This window comes from Leiobunum rupestre, chromosome 8, assembly GCF_980474605.1.
Source record: "Leiobunum rupestre chromosome 8, qqLeiRupe1.1.hap1, whole genome shotgun sequence".
NCBI lineage: Eukaryota > Metazoa > Arthropoda > Arachnida > Opiliones > Sclerosomatidae > Leiobunum > Leiobunum rupestre.
The window spans coordinates 44389133-44411355 of record NC_143391.1 but is presented as its reverse complement, the minus strand read 5'-3'; the positions used below and the strand labels follow the sequence as shown (position 1 = coordinate 44411355).

The 22223-nt window shown below is 35.6% G+C and overlaps 3 protein-coding genes across 3 annotated transcripts; all 3 read right to left on the bottom strand.

Annotated features, from left to right (window-relative positions):
- Nucleotides 1-4892: 4892 nt before the first annotated feature.
- Nucleotides 4893-12348, bottom strand: LOC149933485 (monocarboxylate transporter 13-like). The gene is made up of 3 exons (XM_090157300.1): nucleotides 12126-12348; nucleotides 10072-11067; nucleotides 4893-5266 (listed from the first exon to the last, which is right to left on the bottom strand). Exons 1-3 carry the CDS (start codon nucleotides 12346-12348, stop codon nucleotides 4893-4895), a joined length of 1593 nt encoding a protein of 530 aa, XP_090013426.1.
- Nucleotides 12349-16914: 4566 nt separating this feature from the next.
- LOC149933484 (uncharacterized) lies at nucleotides 16915-20094 on the bottom strand. The gene is made up of 5 exons (XM_090157299.1): nucleotides 19911-20094; nucleotides 18765-19807; nucleotides 17718-17892; nucleotides 17113-17281; nucleotides 16915-17044 (listed from the first exon to the last, which is right to left on the bottom strand). The coding sequence occupies exons 1-5, from the start codon at nucleotides 20092-20094 to the stop codon at nucleotides 16915-16917; spliced, it is 1701 nt and encodes a 566-aa protein (XP_090013425.1).
- Nucleotides 20095-20372: 278 nt separating this feature from the next.
- On the bottom strand, nucleotides 20373-22184 carry LOC149933483 (uncharacterized). Its single transcript, XM_090157298.1, has one exon. The coding sequence runs from the start codon at nucleotides 22182-22184 to the stop codon at nucleotides 20373-20375; it is 1812 nt and encodes a 603-aa protein (XP_090013424.1).
- Between the last annotated feature and the right edge of the window lie 39 nt (nucleotides 22185-22223).

The window sequence follows — 22223 nt, the reverse complement described above, 5'->3', positions numbered from 1 at the left end:
TTTTACTTCGGTTTTTGTAAGCAGTAAAGGCAAGTTTCACAAACCTGTTATAGTGCTGATGGATAAAGCTACTCAAATCTATAGAATAGGGTTTGTTACAAAAGAATCTTTAGAAGTCCTTTCTATACCTAATCATGTAGCTGTTTATTTGCCCAACTCGTATGATTTAGCTGGGGTACTTATTATTGTTCCCCCTGAGTTGGTTACGCCTTTAGATTTACCAAGCTCTGAGGTGATTAAGTTTAATTTTTCTGGGGCTGTTACTCCATTAAAAAATGCTAATGCTTCAGATGACACGTTAGATTTAGATGAAGAAGGGTAGTATAGATTCTTTACAAGAACGAAGAAGTAAAGTTTACCTTTGATGGAGTTTACCAAAAAATAGTTTCAAGTTATTGGAATACTGCTGTTGCAAGCACAGTGAATTATTTTAGCTAAGTTAATGTGGTTTACGATATTTTAGAATATATTTTTAGGAGGGTTGGCCGAGTGGTCTAATGCAAAGGTCTTGAAAACCGTAGTGCTTTGAAGCGGCACAGAGGGTTCGAATCCCTCACTCTCTTCCATGTCGTAGTGCTTAAAACCCGAAATCTTTTGGCTCTTGAATGGCACGTTGCTGATTTCTTCATAATTTGTAAAGCTTTTTGCTCTTAGTTGAACTTAAATGCACATATCTGAGATGAAAAAAAATTATCACTAATTAGCCCATTAATTTAGTAAGTCTTCTTTTGGAAAAATGCTAAAAAGAGTGAGAGGAAATAAGATTTTTCAAAGAAAGTGTTTGGACTGTGAGTGAGGTTAGTTTAATTAGTGGAATGCTAGGAGAAGAGATCAGCTAAAAAAATAGTTAATGGCGGTGAAAGGAGGTGAGTCTGAGTTTAGATGTAAGAAAACCAAAATAAAGGAAATATAAAAACATTACGTTCTTGGAAATAATTTTTTAACTTTGGATAATATCGAAGCCAAAACGTACAATTACATCATATGCTCACGTTAGAAGGTTATAAAGAAATTAAAGACAGTAAATCTAACGTGGCAACTGACCAGTGACGGTCGTTGTTCTACAGTGGAAGGAAAATATTTGGTGGGGAACAATAGTAAAAATCCGGGGAAGCCCACAGCATCGCATATTTGCTAGTGATTTTCACGACAATGGACAGTTTTTAGCAAATAGCGAGTCTAATTCAGGATTTAATTAAATAACTTTCCTAATTTATATAATTATATGAATATTATGTATACTATAATTATTATTTCTGAGGCTTTTGTAAAATACTATAATTATTATTTCTGAGGGTTTTGTAAAAGTATATAACAAAATGTTATGACATTTTTGGAAGGGCATTTTGGGGGGGGGGGTTCATATACATTGATCTAATATCTAGGGGTACAATGGTACAATGTTCCACCGCCACGGTTGTTTTACCCCTGTGAGAGCAGTGTGAGAATCTGAGAGGAGGTGAGAAGCACTAAACTTCAAAAGGAGAGGAGCGTGAGAGGAGTTTCACAAAGTATGTATTTCAGAGAGAGGAGAGTGGAAGGAGATAGTTTATTACTTCCATAAAGGGAAAAGAGCGTCCAATGAGATCAAATTTTTCTATGAAACTAGCAGGTGCGTGCGCGAGGTTAGTTTAATTAACGCATATCGATGACAGGATATGAGCTCAAAAATTAGTTTACGGTGGTGAGAGGATATGAGTTTGAGTTTAAAATTTTGGAAATGGAATGAGATGGAGTGAGAGTTATCATAAAATTATCAAAAATGCCCATCACTGATCATTACTATGAAAAAACGGCATATACAATATAAAGTAGGCCTATGCCTAGGACTGTTAAGCTTTAGTGCTTTGTCCGCATGTACCAATACATGGAACGACCTAAATGCCAAAAATACAAGAACACAACCAAACTTGACTTTAGGTAACCTGCATAGATTCAAGTACAGACACCCAGTCAAATTTTGGGGATTGGTAGGTGTAGGCGGTGCGGCCTTAATGAGTGGAGTAGCGGGGCTAGCTTATGGCGTTTATGTGGTTGGGAGTCAATTAAGCACAAGAATCATGTCACCCTTAGGAAGCAATGCAACCGGGTTTAACGCTAGCGGTGTTCATATACTAGAAGGCAATGCGTCGAACAACGCAACCATGTCAAGTATTAACATGGATCCTGCAACCGAATCCTTTATTCTAAAGGCGATAGCTAGCCATCCAGAAACAACCATCTTTGACAAGCTATATGATCAACCTGCTACATACCTCACAACTCCCACAGCAGCTGTTACGACTACAATGTATCAAGCTCAAGGAGACGCAAATAAACGAATGTTTGCTGCTATCCAGAAGAAATATTTGGAAGGATTAAGAAAATGCATCAACGACTACAGAGCAGATGTGAATGTACAGAATCACTCTGGATCAACTCCTTTGCTATGGGCAGCAGAGGATGGTTCTACAGAGATAGTTGAAATCTTACTAGCTAACGATGCAAATGTGAATGTACACAATAACAATGGAATAACTCCTTTGATGTGGGCAGCAAAGTCTGGTTCTACAAACATAGTTGAAAGCTTATTAAATAAAGGTGCAGATGTGAATGTACAAAATAACGATGGAGAGACTGGCTTGATGTGGGCAGCAAAGTCTGGTTCTACAAACATAGTTGAAATCCTATTAGATAAAGGTACAGATGTGAATGTACAAAATAACGATGGAGAGACTGCTTTGAAATAGGCAGTACGGTCTAGGGCTACAAATCCTATTAGCTAAACATGCAGATGTGAATATAAAATATAACACTGGAGAGACTGCTTTGAATGTCGCAAAACGTCATCATGATACAGAAATCATTCAAATCTTACTAGATAAAGGTGCATAAATATCAATGGATAAGATCATGAAGCAAGTGTGGCAGTTTTAATAGCTGCAGGATTCAAAGGTCATGGAAAATAATCTGATGCTCAGTAAAGCATAGGGCACATGGTGATACAGGAGATGATGATAAAAGTGAAAAGACTTTGATAGCTGCAGCATTTCAGGGGCATGCACAAATGGTTCAACGTCTTGGAGATAGGTTTACAGGCTACTCAACTATACTAGATAAAACAACCCATTACCAGATTAAGTGTGATTCGATTCGGTTAGCCCTGGCTGAAGATGATAACACTAGAGCGCTCTTGATAGTAGCACTTAACCTATACAGAGCGTGTCACTAGCATGAATACTAGATCTTCATTAAATGCAAGAGGAGTAGAACAAGTAGATTTATTTGTTTCCGAGGGCTCACTAAGCTTTTCAGACGTAATCAAACAGTATTATCTAGAAAGTGATCTGCAATGTTGAGTAGTACCTCTATAACGGGTCTTATTACATAAAATATATCTGAGAGATAAAGAGACTTTTAGCGATTATTTTAAGGCAGCATTTAATAATCCTGAAGCTTAGGCTACTAATGACCAGGCCAAGAAAAATGGAAACGTCATATTAGTTGTGTCTTGATGCTGCTGGAAGGAGAGGCTTATGTAAAAGGTGCGCAGGGTGTTAATGACATAGGTAATAGGACTTATCAGCGGAGTTTTAAGTCATTAAATAAGAACAGTCTTCTGATTAATGTTCCAAGGACTCGGAGTGTTGACCAAACACATTCTAGCCACAATTTTTTCCCTTTCCTTCAACCTTGGTTAAACTTCTTTGCATTTTGCACTCCTTTGCTTGCCCCATTTTTAAAACAATTTCGCATAAAACTTATGAATAATAAATGTAAATGATCTATAAAAACAAATGTAAATAACAGCAAAATTTGAAAATATGTAAATAAAGTTTATTATATATAGTAAAATAACTGAAAGTTGAAAGTGGAAAATTGCCGCTGTTTACAAGAAATAAATAACAAGTCAAAGCTAAGGCTTAAGTGAAACAAAGCAAACGTGAAAGTAGTATTTAAAATAATATCGCTATTTGGGGTGAAACAAAAAATATCATGGTCTCGAGCGATAATATTTTAAATACTACTTTCAAGCTTGCGTTGTTTCACTAAAAATTAAATTAGAGTTAATTTTCATGTTTCCCGTCATCACTATTTCTTCAATAACTTTACAACCACAAATTTGATTTAAAAAATGAAACCATATAATGTTTCCGAATATTATGACGCTTCGAACAAGCGTAGACAGGACATATGTTATTTATTTTTCATGAAGTCATTTTGGAGGGGTTTGGCCATTTCAGGCTTTGCTCGCGCCCTAATTGTGGTACGGCATTAATTTCCACCTATATTATTTTGGTAAGGGGTTTCTTTCATGGAAGCCCTCATTCGGCTCTCTACCTAAAATAGAACAAAAATGGCTGCCAAGAGAAAACGGCCAAAAACGTTTGATCAGGACTGTACTTACATGCACCATGATATGTTAATAAATTAACTACTTACAAGTGAATGTAACCTTCGGGAGGTTCCTCTCTGTCTCTACCTCAAGAGAAACTACGGTAGTAGGATTTCTAAAAGAGTCTTGCATCATTTTTGGAGTGACAAGACGCCATACCTCTACAATTCTGGCCTATGGTAAACGTGGTCTTTTCTGAAGCCCTAAAAAGAAAAATTCCAGAACTGTTTAGTCCGGAGATCTAGGAAGCTACGATCGGTTCCATTCCTTAGAATCCATCGATTTGGGAATTCGTTGTTGAGGTATTACATGACATCACAGTGCTGGTGAGCTGGCGCGCCGTCGTACTGAAACCAAAGGCGTCTGAAACCGTGCAGGGGAAGATCATTCAATGTGTCCGCTACCTCGTTTTTAAAATGGCAAAGTAATTATCTTCATTAAGATGAGTTGGTAGGAAAATGGGACCAATAAATCTATCTCCTACCAGACCAGCCCACACATAGACGCATAACTGCTACTAATGGTGATGACGGTATTCCAAGTGATGATTATCGTTGCACCACATGTGATTGTTTTGGTGGTTAAATGAGCCATCTCTTGAGAAAGTGCACTCATCGGACATTAGCGAAACACGCTGAAAATCAGGGCTTTCGTAAGCCATGATGTTTAGCCAGTCGCAGAATTCATATCGGCGCTGCATGTCTCCATTGTGTAGTGCTTGATGGAGTGTAGTTCGGTAAGGATGATAATGGTAACTGCTTAGAACGCTCAAGACGTAACTATTTGCCACACCCATTGCTCGCAACTCTGACGCTCGATCAAGAAAATGCAACAAAGTACGCCAGGACAACGTCTTCCAAGTAAAAGTTGTATCGGCCTTATCCACGGAACCTCGGATTGATGTTGCCGAAATTGTTTAGGTACTTTATGACTCTGTGAACAGTTGTGTGACTAGGGCTACAGTTGGGAATAACTGGCTTACTGTACGGCCGTTCCGATTACGTATACCGAGAAATAACTCAAGAATATGGCTGCGGTGTTCCAAATTATAATTGACAATTTCGAATAATGATTTTATTTCGTAGTGGTACCGCTTTAAATACTAAATTTCAACTTTTTTCAGAGTAAAAGTAAGTAAAAAACAGATGACTTGATTGCATTTAAAAATGGAATATGTTATTTTTGGAAATTCTAACTGTTTAATTCTAACACAGAATCATTTTTGACAATTTTCAATTACACTAAATGAAAAAAAAAAGCTTTTTCCTCCTACCAACAACTTATTTTTTAATGACCTCATACTTCAGTGGGAAATAGGTGGATTTTAACCAAACCAAGTTAATTCTTACCTTTTAGGGACAGTTTCAGAGACGGAAAACTGTCGTTAATTTATGAGAACGGGGGCGTTCCTCGTTAAAATACGATACATTTTCAAAATCGCGTTCCAGACACATTCTAACTACACAAAAAGTCTAGTATTTATACCAGAGCTCTGACCTATCGTAGAGCTCTCGTAAACGCGTTCGGAGACGAAAGTAATCATTAAGATTTAAGATTTATTAATAGACCCGTATAAAATACAACTCTTTTGAAACCGAATGGCTCACCACCATATGTGGGAACATGGTGGTCAATTTTTTTCGAGCTAACGTGATAAATCAAGGTGTAAACAATACCGAAACAGATAACCGCTGATAATGTTAACTGAAAACTATTTGGAAGTCTGGAACCGTTCAAAGAACTGATTCAGACTGAGCTTTGACGTCACCAAAGCAGTGGCGTAGCCAGGGGGGGGACAGGGGGCACATGCCCCCCCCCGAAACGTATGGTCGTACGTACAAATATTTTTATTTTTTTACTTTTTTTCAATGGCGTGCCCCCCCCCCCGAAACAAAATCCCGGCTACGCCACTGCACCAAAGCAATACGGGACGAACTATTGGCAACGTTATGGGAACGTATTTCTTCAAGCTTGAAAATCTGTGATAACTTTAAATAAAGCATTCTATATTCGATTTAATGGGAAAACTAATGTACCCCCGATTTGAATTCATTTTTTAAATGAAAGTAAATCAACTGGTTATAATCAACATATTTTAAGACAGGGCACTTGGAGCCCATTTTCTATCCCTCGCAGCTTTTTAAAGGGATATTAATAAAATTGATACAGCAATCCATAGGTGATATCGTGCCCTTGCCAAAGCTCTTCCAATTTTGGGCATTTGGGCCGATTAAGTAAGCTGTACCTCAAACCATTACCGATAAAATATTAAATTAAGCATAAATTGTCATTTTCAAGGTTTCCAAAAATGGTACAAAAGTATATTTTGGGTTAGGAAAATAATAATTTTAAATTTTAAATTAAATTAAATTTCATATTTACATATTAAGGAAAAATTGTGAAATACGTCAATTTGTTTATTTTGATAGTGAAATTTTATGGGGAGTTTTCTTGCTTTTAATTGTCGAAAATCCAGCCGGTGGGATGGAAACAGTCGAATATCGGAAGTAAAACTAAAATAAGCAATCTCCGAATGGGGATGTCCGGCGAATCAGACGTTCTTGATAATCAATTACACAAAATGTAGAAACTTTTTCCTCTTCACGGTTTTCTTAACGAAACCTTTTATAGGGTAGGGTCGAAACTGCCTGCCCGACCCAATTTAAAATGAGCCCTACCGACCACGCGGCGATTTCTTTCTAACGAAAAAAAAGCTTGGCCAAACCCGAACCGATTCAAATTTAGCTCGACCCGGTCCTGATTTCTTTCAATGAAAAAAAAAGCCCGAAGCGAACCGTAGAAACTTATAATATTTTGGCCCCGACCCGGCCCGAAACGGGTTTGGGTCGGGTCGGGCCTATAAAGTCAGACTCAATCGGGTACCCGACTCGTCTCTACTATTGGATCGGGTCGGGCACATTTTGAGAACAAAACTGAAAACTGTTGAAAGGTATAAATTTCAATATTTAGTCAGACAAGAACGTCTGACTCATCGGTCATTGTGACTCACCTCGTCTATAGGGCCCGTTTACTGACCAAAAAAGTTGCTTCTGAAAAAGCCCCTAAATATATGAGGATGTTTTTGAAGCAAATCGCTCTTGGTCGTAGCAAAATCTGGCACCTTAGCCTTCGCGATGGCGAACTTCCTAAATTTCACAAAGCTCGTAATGTTGCCTACGCTCTTCGCCCTCGGGTTGACCAAGATTTGGAACGTCTTGCAAAAGAACACTATATTTCTACTGCAAATTTTAGTGATTGGGCTAAATGGTTCTATTCCACTGTGACGTAATTATAAAGTGACAGTTAATCGATCTTTTGCAAGTCAACCAGAATCCCATGTCACGCAAATAAGAAATTTTCGATAAATTATCGGAAGGCCAAAGCTATTCTAAAATAGATCTCAGTGAAGCTTTCATGCTAAATGCCGTTGATGACGAAACCACCCCAGTAGCATTGGGTTTCCTTTTATAGTCGGCTAGGAGTCGAAATTGCCATTGAGTCGGCGAAAGTCTGTAAAAAGGCAAGCAGCTCAATTTTGACCATTAGCCGACAGTCGGTTCCCGACTGCAAAACGTCAATCACGGTTTTTCGCGTAAACATGATTTAACTGCAACCCCTTATGGAACAACCCCAAAAACAAAAAACAGAAAAAAAACTACAAATGGAGTTCGAGTTTAATTAGATTCTATGTAACAATTTTTATCTTTAACCAGCGAATTTTTGTTTCGTTTAAGCAAAATGAGATGTTCAAGTGCCAAAGCGACACCTGCAATGACACAGCAACTTCCCATCGCGTAACACACCTTTCCAAAAGTTCTTTCTTTCCCTGTCAAAGCACCTAAAGGAAACAAATAATATTTGAGTTACGGTGACGGAAATATTTTATCTTTAAAAAGGAATAGGAACAGGACTGAACCCAAGTACAGCTGAAATATCAAGTTGTAAATAATTATAATAATAAAAATAATAATAATAATAATAATCAGCTAGGCTTATACCCAAGGCACCACCTTACGCCCAAGTCATCGAGCGAATTTTAATGCCTCAAACAGGTGGCCGGGTTACAATGCGTAGGAGGGTGGTGGCAAGAAAATATAGCATATCCTTCAATATACTTTATAACATCTCAATTAGAGCCGCAGCTTTTAAAACCTTGGTTGAACGATACCAGGAGCCGACGATACATATTCGTACACTACACTGAGAGAAAAAAACTGTAGAATTTACAGAAATATTTTACAGCACCGGTTCTGTATTTTTTGAAATACAGTACTGTACTGTTTAAATTACTATATTTAAGAAATATTTACAGTCTAATTTACAGGATGTTTTTAGGTATTTAAAATACAGGGGCTTTATGTAGTATTTATCGTTATATACATACATTTTCAGTTCATATTACTATTTGTTTATAGTAAAAATTAGAGGTTTGTTTCAGATATTACTATTTATTAGATATGTAGTTTCTATGATAGAAATGTTATATATGTATATATTTGTTCAATACATATTACTATGCATTTACAGTAAAAAATGAAAACGATTTAAGGTATTTAAAATACAGGTAGTTCCTGTAGTTATTGTGGTCGAAGTTGAATTGCTACCAAACAGTAATAATCCATAAAAATTAATTATTTGTTGTAAATCAACTAATATGACGAAAAGATTTTTAGCGACATCTCGTAAAAGCACCAATGAAGTCATATTTTTAATTACCTATCAAATGAAAACAAATTAATGTTTATACATTTAAATGCAAATTCATCGCGTTAGTGTTTATGGTTTGAACTTAGTTTAATACGTGTCTCGATTCCGAGCCAATGAGTTGCATTAATATGTTGTGCACGTGTTTATGTCTCTTACTTTGGACTCTAGTTCTGCTAGAGCTTATTGGTATATATTTAGCAAATTTGTTGAATAGTTTTTTCAATTGAAGTACCTTATTTGTTAAAAATTAATTACGGAAATGTTTAGTGTACATAAAATTATTTTAACAAAGGGTAGTAAGAAAAATAAAATATATAATATTTCCTGGCTATATTTACGCAGTTTTTAAATGTAAATTCCGTAAAATTTACAGGCGTGTTGGAAATTTCAATTATTATTTCAGTTGTATACAATACAATGATTATGGTTGAAAATTTTACTATGAGCTATTTGTATAAATTACAGGAATCTCAATTAAAAGATATTTACGAAACTTTCTGTAAAAAATACAGAACATTCCTGGCTACTGTGCGTTCAGGATTTCCATGTAATTTCTACGCAATATTTTTCTCTCAGTGTATATCAGAAACTTTGTTATCTCCATTAACCAATTATCGTTTCAATTTTATATCTTGGTAACGAAACACCGCATATAACACATCAAGGCTCGCTTTCCTATAACTGAAATACATTTTGACAATATAGCAATTTGGAATGCTTGGGCTCGAATATCGTATAAAATACGTTACATAAGAAATGGTTAAAAAGGACATTCAATAATCAAAAGAACGAATGAGATAAGCTAACTTCTATTAATTAACCTCCAACCAGAAGTATTACGAGATGAAAATTAATAGATTTTTTCTTTGTTGATATTCTTAAGTTGGTCATTCGAAAAACCAATTTCCTCAACATTTTTTTTTTTACTTTCTCAAAAAGTAGCGAATAAACTACATACGTATTGCCTTAACGCTTAATATTCAGCTTACCTATTAACGCTGGTACGAAGAAAAATAAAACTCCACATAATGAGTGAATAATTCCAATTCCGAAAACAGTGTACTTTACTCCAAATTTAACTGCTAGGATCGTTGCTCTTAGTGGAATGTAAGAACCAGTGATTAAGCCAAAGAACCAAGACGCGCCAAAGACGACAATCCGATTCGACGAACCACCGAAGAAAAACAGCGAAACACCGGCTAAGCACGACACGATGGCCAGAAAAACATTGTCCGAACACAATTTCCTGTCCACCAGAAAACCGACCACGAATCTTGCTATAAATTCTCCCGCACTATAACAGGACACGATAAGAGTCGCGCTGTCTTGTGAGAATCCTGACGCGAAACCATGCGCGACGGCGAAAGACAAAAACGTAAAGTAAGTAACTTGAATATTGGCGCAGACGATGCAGAACAGTACGAAATCTGTTCGTTTCAAAAGTGTTCTCAACGACTGAGGAAGTAAATTATCGAGCAGAGTCTGACTGAAACATTTCTTAGTAACACTAGCTTGCTTTTTAGTTTGTAGATCTTCGATATTTTCTGCTGTACGATTTGTATATTCGATTTCGTCTGCCAGTAATGAGACGCTGTCCTGTTTGGAGTTACTCGTGTCTTCATGAACTGCCGTCGATTTTGGAACCAAATTCACTAAGACGCGATCTTGGTGCTTCAGACCTAATTTTTCGGGAAAACTGTCGGGAGTACGAGGTCTCAACAGAATACTAGCCACAACCATTTGCATGATTAAAGACGCGAAGATTAAGAAACAGCTGCGCATGTCGTAGTGTTGGATTAAATAATTCGCCATCAGAGGGCCAACGAGTCCCACGACGCTAACGCCCGTTACTGAGATACCGGTCGCGGTTGTTCGGTACTTCAGAAAGTAGTCGTTTACAACCATTTGAAGGACTGGTAGAGTTATTCCGTGAGCTATTCCTGTAATTAGTGGAAACATTTTGAGCCAATTGTCTGATACTTTCTCTATGTGTTACGTTAACACATAGAGAAAGTATCAGACAATTGGCTCAAAATGTTTCCACTAATACTTTGCAATTAAAGCGTGCATGCTGAGGGGTTCACCGTAGATGACGTGTCTTAACTTAATAAGTTTACTTTCACAATATAACTATTCTGTCAGTAGTTTTTCTAGGTTAAATTACGTTATTGTCTTGTATAAATAACACCCAATTCAGTCGTTGAACGGGGGAGCATTCCAAGACCGATGATGAACCTAAACCATAGATCCGTTTCATATTTCTCTTTCTTTCCCTATAATAATGCTCGACTAAATTTTTAACAATGAAAAAAGGTGGGCTTTAAAACTTAAATAAGATATTCCTCTAGTTGGCGCTCGCAGCAAAAGGTAAACTGTTCTTAAACTTCCAGGTACAATGGTAGGGCAAAGTGACCTAATTTGGACCACGACCAATTCTGAACCACCTTTTTAAAACTCTTATAAAAAATCATAGATTATAGCTAGAGTTCTTAAATTACGGTAATTTAGGAAATCAGTAAATTACGCGGTAATTTACCGCATAATTTACCGTGTTGCAGTAATTTAAAATAATTTTCTTTTTTTTAAAAAAAGGTTTTTTTTTACAATTAAAACAAGGAATAAAAAGAAGAATAACGTACACTAAAATTCTAGAGAAAATAGTTTTTGAACCAAATCACCCTGTATAACGCACAGGTATTTATTTTAATATTGGTCACGATAAACATTATTTGGCCAGTGGATTGGATTAAAGGACTTACCGAAAAGGATTCCGTAAGTACCGGTAATGTAATAAATATCGAGTGGGAAAATATAACAGAGCACGAACGCCAATGTCGCCACTAGAGCCGTGCCAATGTTGACTTGGCGACATGAAAAGTGCTCTGTCAGATACCCTCCCAGCAAACCTAAACAAAATCATTTTTCGAGATTAAAATCCAATCAAAGAGAACGTTATTCAAATTCCATGTGCTTCATCTATTATCTTTTTAGGTTATTTTAGTCTGAAATTGAAACAGTCCGCTCTTCGTCTCGCGCCACTGACCTGAAAATCCGGAAACGGCATTGCAAAGGCTAAATGGCCAGGACACCTGCTCCAGCGAGAGATTCATGCTTAAAATCATGGCGTTGAAGAACACGCCCGAGCTTCGGAGCGGAGCCATTATAATGAAGAACGTGGACCAAGCCGCGATGAGGATCAGCCAACTCCATCCTCTGTCCGGGCCAGGATCACTCCAGAATTCATTGCATCGTTTTGAAACGCTCATTTTGGTATTCGTCACTGTATATCCCGCGGTTCGCTTATCACGGGGCACTTTCTCGAGTTAACGCCGTCTGCCTTCCCTTATAGTTGAAAGAAATCCTTATCTAGAAAACAACATTCTTTTATTATTCAATACGAGATATTTTAAAATTTCGCGTACTGAATAGCGTGCAAACCGCATTTAAAACCAGTTATAGATATTAAGAAAAGCGGAATAAATTAATAAGTACAAGATTTCGTAGTATCTATTTTTCGAGATAAAACGCTCGTCGATACGCGGTCGTACCGAGAGCAGCTTGTGTCCTCGGATCAGCCACTACTTGCCCGAAAGACGTAGGAGCACTGTCAGTGTGAGTAGTAACACAACGTTCGCGTAGGAATTCCCGCTGCCTCTGCCACAGAGAGACGAAACGAACCTTTACAGTAATGTATAACAGCCACCTGTTTAATTATAACACACCTAGATGCGGTCGTTTTCTTTTAGGTGCATTTTTTGAAATATTTTTCATTTTTTTCAGCCTTAAATTTTAAATATTTTCATTCTTAAGGCTTAATACCATTGTTTCATAAATTAAGAAATTTATAATTTTTATTTCCGTATTTTTAAAACCACAATTTAAACTGTTTGTTTATCATCTCCAATAAAATAATCCATCCGTTTATTATTACTTAGTATTTTTAAGTTATATTTCTTACTTTTGAATTTACGAACTAATGAATAAAACTTACCTTACTCCCGTGCTCCCCCCTGTACCCCCTGGCTACGCCACTGTATCGCATTCTCCTCGGGGCTAATTTCCGCGGTGTTCGTTCGAAGAATGTACCGCCGATATCGGCATTTACTGCGGATGGTTGCTAACCTTCAATCTCTCATAATCTCACAGTCTCATTTCCTTCGGGGAACTCCTCGTCGCTGGATGCATTATCTCTTTCCCCTTCGTACGCGCAAACTGTACTCGCCTTGAATTATACGACACTCTTTCGTGTTTTGGAGAAGCACTGGCTGATCCAAATAGCAACGTAGTACCCTGTGTATTAATAAAACATAACTGATAAGACCCGTTGTCGTATTCTTTACGGTCTATATGTATTCTGTTTATTTTTTCTTTAAATTCTTGAGTTAGATTCCCGTTGTCTGTCGCTATAGAGTGACTTAAATTCACGACGAAACTAGAGCCCCCATTCTCAACAAACCATTGAAGAAACAAAAATAAATTTTCCGTCTTTGGTGTTTTCTTAATCACCAGACGAAGGCTAAGATGACCTACGTGATTATGTAACAGTCAACGGGGTTTCGGTATTTATCTGTATGCAGTTGTTTTCATTTCACCAATAACTTATCAAGGTTTCGCGTTTAAAATCAGGTCAAACTTCGGCACGTTAATTCTTAGTTCAAAGGATAAAAGCGCCGATGCGGATTTTTTTGGAATGATAAAGAGCCATTATCACCCTCTACAATCACTGCTAGGTGATCGAGATCGGCATAGCGAGAAAAAAAGTGGAAACGGTAGAGCCCACGTTTTTAAAATAAATTATTTAAATTAAAATATATATGTCTATATAAAAATAAAAACTGCAAATGGTGAGTGAGATGAACGTACTTTTCAACAAAGTGGCAGAATACTCCACCGTGGCTTTAGTAATGATACGTCACTATATTCTATTTGAAATTTTAAATAGCTAAAATGTTACAAAAAATGCGTTACTAATATTGTAAAATCAGTAAAAGTATGACATTAAAAAAATTAAATAATTATAAATTTACTTATTACCAAATGTATAGTGTTCGGAATTGTTTATTCATTATCCACAAATTTTCCGATTTATTTTTAAAAAGTTAAGCTTTAAAATATTAAAACGGTCTTCAAACAGGTATAAACTCTCTGCAGAGATGGTTAACGTAAAAGGAGTTAAATATTAAAACTTATATTTACAATATTTCCCTAACACTACATTAATAAATGTAAATAAACGTAATAAATGTTTTCCTTTGCATATTTTCCAAATTTGACTACACTGTGCGAATAGACAAGAAAATCAAATCAATATAAATAATACTTTTTTTAATGAACTAAGTGGTTCGTGGGTCCATTTAGATCCCTCGGATATTGGAGCCCTGCGCATTAACTGACAAGGAGAGTACCCGAGGTGTTTATTTCCGATTTTGTTCAAAGTCGGCCGTAATGTAGACCTATATGAGATATGAAATTTCCCAAAAGGAGACGTTGCACTACCCATTAGATTTGCCATTTAATTTAAAAATTCAATCACTTTAAGGGAGATACCAAAAAAACCTCACGGGCGTCGGGTCTACCCTGGTCACGTGACTTCTGACACCACACACTATGGCCACGTCGGGCTCCTTTAACGTAGAATGCCCTATCACGGACTCTTTTCGTTAGGAAGGGCCCCAAATGGTTCATGGCTTTAAATTCCATTGTAAAATTCATCTGGTTGATACGAAAGATATTAGATGAGCAGAATACGAAGACCGGGTAAATAACGCGAGACGGAAAATTATACAACACAGTTATGATAACAGGTAATGACAAAAATAAATGGGTTTAAACAAGTTCATTCCAAGTGGGAAATAAAATTTTGATAACTCCTTTTGGAGAAGGACGTTCTTGACTCATTATGTTAGGTGTTGTTTTTTTCTCGCTTGTTCAGGGATTTTGGAGTAGGGTAAGAAGAATAATGCTACGACATCATTTTACTCTGATTCTGTGGGGGCTAATAGTTTGAGTCGGAGTAAAAACGTGTTTCCAAAATGGCTGCCTGTGGCCTTATTAGCAGATCAATTCTGGCTAACAGACGACCAAATCCGATTTTCTTATTTACACCTCTTTTCCAGAAGGAGTAAAACAGTAGCCCTAATACTCCGGAACAAGCAAATAGTTTATGGGGCGGAGTAATTCTCATCCCCGGAGCAGGCGGATAAAACGTTTTAGGGTAAAAAGAGTTCACTTTTAGTCCGAATAGAAGCAAACCTATAGATAAAGTGCTGTGAATAAAAGGAGAGCTCGACGTTCCTAAACAAAAGCGGCTCCTTGGAAAACACTAGCAATGGCATGGACCCAAGTTCTTTAAATCCTTAACGACCAGTGTTAAAGTTCAGCTAACAACGCGCACGTATAATCCGTGGGAAGATTTTAAGAACTGCTAAGGGTTTATAAAAATTATATTTTCCCGTATGGGCAGACTTAATTTGATCTAAAATGGCTTAAAATGACCTTACATAAGGTTAAAATATTTAAAAATGAGTAATGTCAAGATTTTTAAGCCAATCCCACGGATTTCTAAAAGCCTCGACAAATACTTCGGACGAAAATAAAAATTGTAACTAGGGAAGAAAATTGGTTTAAAAGAAATTTCAAAGAGTCTGTATGTATAAAAATAAGGGGAGTTAAATCAGGACAAGGGCCCCCTAGACACAAAAAATTGGGGAAAACTTGAGATAAGACGTAAGAATCAAATTGTAGGAAATAAAATTGTATATCATTAAGAATTGAGAAGGAACTTCGGTTCGAAAGCTTGTCATTGTAAATATGTTAAAAACAATCACATTTTAGTCATGAAGTATCTTGTCTTCTAAAATTATTTTAATTAATGAACAAAGTGCTATTCTTTTATTTCGAATTCGTTTATCGGCGGTTGCGTGATCGACTCTTGTTCAAAGACAAAAAATAAAGAGAGAGCTAGTAGTACACTCTAAGAAATTACCGTAATTTTTACGGTCAAATTTATCAGTAAAATTCAATGCTTTATTACAGTAAAATGAACGGTAAAGAGCTTATTAAAATTACGGGAGTATAGTAAAATCAACATAAATTTGGCCGTAGAGCTAACATTCACATAACTGCAAATTTTACGGTGCTGTTATTGAGTAAACAACGTTTATATTGTATATATAAGTACTATGATACATTCGGATTTACGGTAAAAAGGTTATTAAAATTACGGTGAATTTATAAAATCAACCGAAGTTTAACCGTAGAGTTAACATTCATACAACTGCAAATTTTACTCTGCTGCTGTGTAAACAACGGTTATATTGTACGTATAAGTACAGTGACACATTCGGATTTAGTATTCGCCGTAAAGTTAAATGTAATGAAACCGTTAAATTTACCTGTTTGAAGCATTTTTGAAACAGCCCAAATAATAAATTGTTTAAAAAAACTATTTTGCAATTAAGTAACAATTAAAGGCGACAAACAAAATGTTACATACATACATAGCCCAGCCTTTTTTAATTTATGCTTTATAAAGATTTGTATAAAGACAACAAATTTTTTCACCTCAAAATTAACAGTCAAAACTGAAAATTTCTTGCGCTACACTTAAATAAAATCATTTATTTAAGCGTAATTGCAAGAAATACTGCAATTACTTATAGAATTACTCCTCAAAGTATTTGCTTTGGTTACATTAACTTATAAGATATTGCAAATTGAAATGGTTTTAACTAACTGCATAAATAGAGTATTCTTAAAGTGGTTAAAAAACATTTAATTCGATTTTTGGGAAGTTACAGGTCATATACATAAGAAAAATCATTAGGTAAATCCTACACTTTATCAGGATCTACATTAATTCGACCAAAAGCCGAAAAAGCATTTCGCAGAGTAAATATTTTTCTATTTATTCCACTTTTCTTTCCTTTACTCCCATTAACTGGGTTAATTGACAATAGGCTCCTAAAAAAAAATAAATTAAATTATACTCAAATGTTAAAATGCATAAGGTCAAGTGCTTTTCAACAAACCTCTGAATATATTCTAATGATATTGCCAGTTCGGGAGGGTACTTAATGTTGAATACATAATACGAACTAAACATCGTCACAATTGCCGACAAAAAACTTGTAATACCATTTATAACAATGGTGCTATCGATTCCTACAGCAAACTCATTTGCTGTTAAAAGCGAGGAACCTATAATCACAAAAACTTATTAGCTTAAATAAATTAAACAGAATAAAATGAATTTGAATTTAGTACACAAATAATTATTTTAACAGAATTGTTTTCGAATCAAGGAAAGGTCTGCGCATGGGTGACAACCCAGGGGGTGAAAAATCACAGACCCAGGATATGCTACTCAAACCTGCGACTTTTGAATCGTTGTCCCAACATCTCTTCCATTGGACTACTGAGTGATGACACGTATTGACAGGCCTCAGTCGTGCAATTTTAGAAGGACTCAGTTGGGTTTGATTTGTCACTAGAGATATATGCCCTAGAGACTAATAGAAACCTACTGAGTCCTATTAAAATTGTATATCCAAGGTCTGTTAATACATTCCATCAGTAGTAAAATGGAAGAGACATTGGGACGGTCAACCAAAGGTCACAGGTTCAAGTTGCAGACCTCGGGTATGTGATTTTTCACCCTCTGGCCTGCAGCGCATGTGCAGAGCTTTCCTTGATTCGAAAATAGTTCTGTTATAATAATCTAAGTTGAAAAGAACCCTACCAAAGACAACAATACAAGGATAGATTGGAAATGTCGGTTTAGCTTCAATTTCGGCGAATGTTTCAGTTTCCTAAATGAAAAGTACATAAATATAGTTAACACTTACAAATAATATGACTACGACCATTTCAGATAAAATATAAGAATATTTTTGTATAAAGTACGAGCAACACTAAGATAAAAATTTAAATTATAATAGAATGAAGTGTTTATATAATTCAAGATTTATAATAAATCTAAAAATCCCATACACTATTTGGTCCCTTAAAGATGGTTCCTATTTTTATATAAGAAAATAATTTCAACCAAACTTAATAGCCAATTAATAATAAGTAATTAAACTATATATGGCTAATGAATAAAACCAGATAAAATGCGAGACAAACCCATTATGGATGAAAAAATTTAAAAAATACCCAGCATGAGGCAGTTTTAAGTGAACGTTAGGTAGTTCACGGGGTGTTTCGGACAAGTGCAACCCCACCCCAACAAATAAAAAAATTTAAGCTGAATCTAGACAACTTCCTAATTGGCACATCTGTGAATTTCCATTTTCAGCGAGAGGCACATAATTATTAGTACCCTCTCGCATGAATAAATCATTGACTAAAATTAAATCTGTACATACAGTTTTTAAAACTTAAACGGGGTGTAAGAAAATGAACTGAAAGTTCAGTTGGCTATAGTTGCCCATAAAGATATTAAGTCATGCATGTTACGTTTCCAGTAGCCGACCCAGATATTTTTCTAACGGGGAGCCTAAAGTATTGTAGAAGGGGGAGCCACAAAAGTTTAGTAAAAAAATAAGACTAAAATCAGACCTTCAGTGGAGGGGGAGGGGGGGGGTAAGGATCTATAACCCCTTGGATGCGCCACTGCTCTTTTCTGACTATCTGACGTCCATGGGTAGTTAGAAAGGTATCACTTTTAAAAAGTACTTACAGGGCTCATGATGAACAGCTTGTCAGATTGTTCTTTAAAATATTCCGCTATGAAACAAAACAAGGCTCTAATTTCAGAGTCGCATTCTGAAGTATTGGCCAATTCACTTAATATGTTCTTTAAGCCAGTAGATTTCTTCTTTTGGTGCTTGAAGAAGGTTATGCGCATCTCTAGTTCTTTTTCTAAGGAACTGACCAACTTATCTTTCATATGGAAACCAAGAAGTCTTTCAGCATGATCCAAAAGTCCTAGCTCAGTGAACAGGTATGGATGTTCCACTTTTAAATATTTAGTCCCTTTATTATCATTTATTTCAAGACGTTGCAATGCGTATATCTTTTTCAATAATTTGCGGACTTCATCATCATATTTTCTTTCTTTAAACATTCTCTTCAAAACTTTGTTTTCTTCCATCATACTCTCTTTTTGCGGAATTGAAAGGAGGAGGGAAAATTCAACACAGCCATAGCTATCAGTACAAAGAAACCGTTTTGGAGCAACATCCTCTTCCAAACTTTCAAGTTCTAAACTTGAACGTCGTCGAACTTTAACATGTGAATTTCTTAATGAATTTTCAGTACGATTTATAAGTTGATTTAAGAAACTTGCATACCCACAACCTAGCACATTATCAGCAGCACGATCCTGAAGGGATTGAGGGTATGTTGAAACAATTTTCTGGGCCACTAATTTTAAATCAGCCCTCACTGGTCTTGAAAGAACCTTAGTTACTGAATTGATAACATGCTTAACTAGAGCATTTCTTTCTGGCTTTTCTAAAAAAACCTTAAGATGAAGTGCATTTTGCACTTCAATGGGCAATTCTTTCGTATCCAAGTTCCACGATGCAATATTGCACGTTGAAGGTGAGGTAGTGCTAGTCACAAAACTACGAGTAACCCTTTGATTTTGACCTGAGGTAGAAGGCCTGGAATAGCTTGAGTCAATTTCAGATGAGATTTTATGGAAGCTTGAATGATCGCTACTCTGTACTGAATAGTGGCATACATCAATGTCCCCAAAATTAGGAACAATGACATCACCTGTAATTAAAAAATACAACAAGTTTAATTATTTCAAATCTGACAGTAAAATTTAGCAAAATCCATTCAAGGGTCATTAGCATCTTTTTAAAAAACCACTTACTTTTTTTAAACGCCAGAAGTTTTCGAGCGTGTATTGGTTTTAGAATTTCTCTGAGATCTGATTCTTCTACTTGAGTCTTTAAATCATCAAGTGAATCTACACCTAAATCCACCAGGCCATCCATTAGCTTTTCTGTTTCTTCTTCACTGTAGTTTGGGAAGACATTTTTGATGTGTTTTTCCATTGCTTGATCTTGGTGTAAGATATTTTGCTACCTAAAAAATATTAAATCACCAAAATTTGCCTATTAAAAAAAAGCTTGGATTAAACAAAATTTATATTTATCTTAATAATAACAAAAATTTAGCAAATTTGAAACTTTAATCAAATTAGGGTTTGATAAGTTATACATATAGATACGCACAAAATTTAAAATGTAATTAATTGATATACAGAAAAGTTTAAACTTTTAATTAGGGTTGTTAATGTGAAATGCTTACAGTAACTAACAAAGATGTACGGTTAAGCCTCAAAACTATTTTTATGAAAAACAATTGAATGTTTAAGGTTAAGTACATTTATGTTTCCAGCTTTGTAGGCAAAGAGAGGATAGTAATCTGGAAGATCTTTAAATTCTTTGCAACAAAATAATACACGGTCAGTGCCCATAAGTTCGTAAGCATGAATATGTGCCACATGTGATACTTTCAATAACTTCATAATAAAATAAATCTTTGAGCTAGTTATCATAACAAAAGAGATTTGGCCAACATTAAACATTCCACAATTACTGTCCTCACTGAGAAAGAGAAATTGATCTTTCACGTACGTTGTACCTCTGATAGAAATTTTGGTGGTGCAAGTTGGAGTTTTACCATCACATATAACAATATCACTCAGTGCACTTTGAATTTCAGAGCTTAAAGAATTTGGATTATAATCAAAACAACGATTGCTTGCCAAATTAATTTCTTCTCTAAATACTGATCCAGTACTATAATAAGCTTGCAAACTTTGGTGTAGTGTTGCCAGACTTTTGGTAATATTTCGAAAATTTCCAGTTTTGCGTGCTACCTTTTTAAAATATAAATGGAAACTTTCAAATCTTAAAGTCCATAGCCATATCAATGGCCCATGTTTCAAAATTTGTAGTGGGTAGTGCATTAAATAATGGTGTTTTGGTCTTAATGGCACTTCCTTAAAGAGTTCAACTCTTAGAAACAAATATTCCCGAATTTTGAAATTTAATATTCCAATTTGATCTTTCGAAATGGATGGAGCAAAAACTAACTCACAAATTTCCTTAAGTAAAAGAATTAAATTCCACACTTCATCATCTCTATCTATGATATAATCCTGAACCATGATAGTCAAAAATCTCATAAAACACCAATTCTGGGACGCATTTCCAGAGAGATTTAGAGAATTTTCTTTTAATGGTGCAGGTGCACTTGTTGAATCAGAGCCGTAGAATTTAAAGTTTTTAAAGAGGGCGTTAATTTGTAAAAATGAAAACCACCCCTTAGCAGCTAAGTTTTTCATGTACAGCACTAAGTCATAACTTACTACACCCTCCAGCATATCATGGCCAATGCAACTGGGAAGGCCAGAATCACAAACATGAAAATAAGACAATTCATTGAAAACAGAATTTAGTTTTACTCCAGTTAAATGGGTAATTTTTTTATTTTCTGCAACTACTAAAGGTAAACTACTAAGAGCTGTTTCATAAGACACTTTAGTACGAAGCTGACCAATTTCCAACAAGTTATTCCCTGTTGAACATATTTCACAAAATCTACATAAATAACCACTCCTAAAACTTTCAACAAGTCCACCAACACCATGGGACCCAAGATTATCTCCTACTATACAATGTAAAAACCCTTTTACTATTTCGGGAAATCCTGGAATAGACATAGACACCCCTAATTCCAGTTTTTTAAGATCATCTATCAGGTTTCTTAATACCGAACTCCACCCAAATAACTTTAAGTGTGATTCCTTAACAAGACATACTAATTGCATATGGTCCACTGTTGACCGGCGGTAATTTTTTAAATTACCAATGGTATAGTAAACCCCAATTAGTTTGTGAATAGATTTCCTTGAGCCTAATGGATTGGCAATTTCAAATCCATCTTGAAACAATATTATCTGTATGACCTCTTTTGAGTTATTTTCAAGAATCAGTTTGTTCCTTTTGAAGGAAGCACCATCACCAATATCACTTAAGATATCACTTTCGGTGACTCTGTCATTGTTAAGGTTTTTGTAAACTGAAGGATTTGATAGTAGAGACTTTAAAGATTCAATTATTGGAACATATTCCATATTGCAAGGTTTTTTCCATTTATCGATGCCAAGATTAAT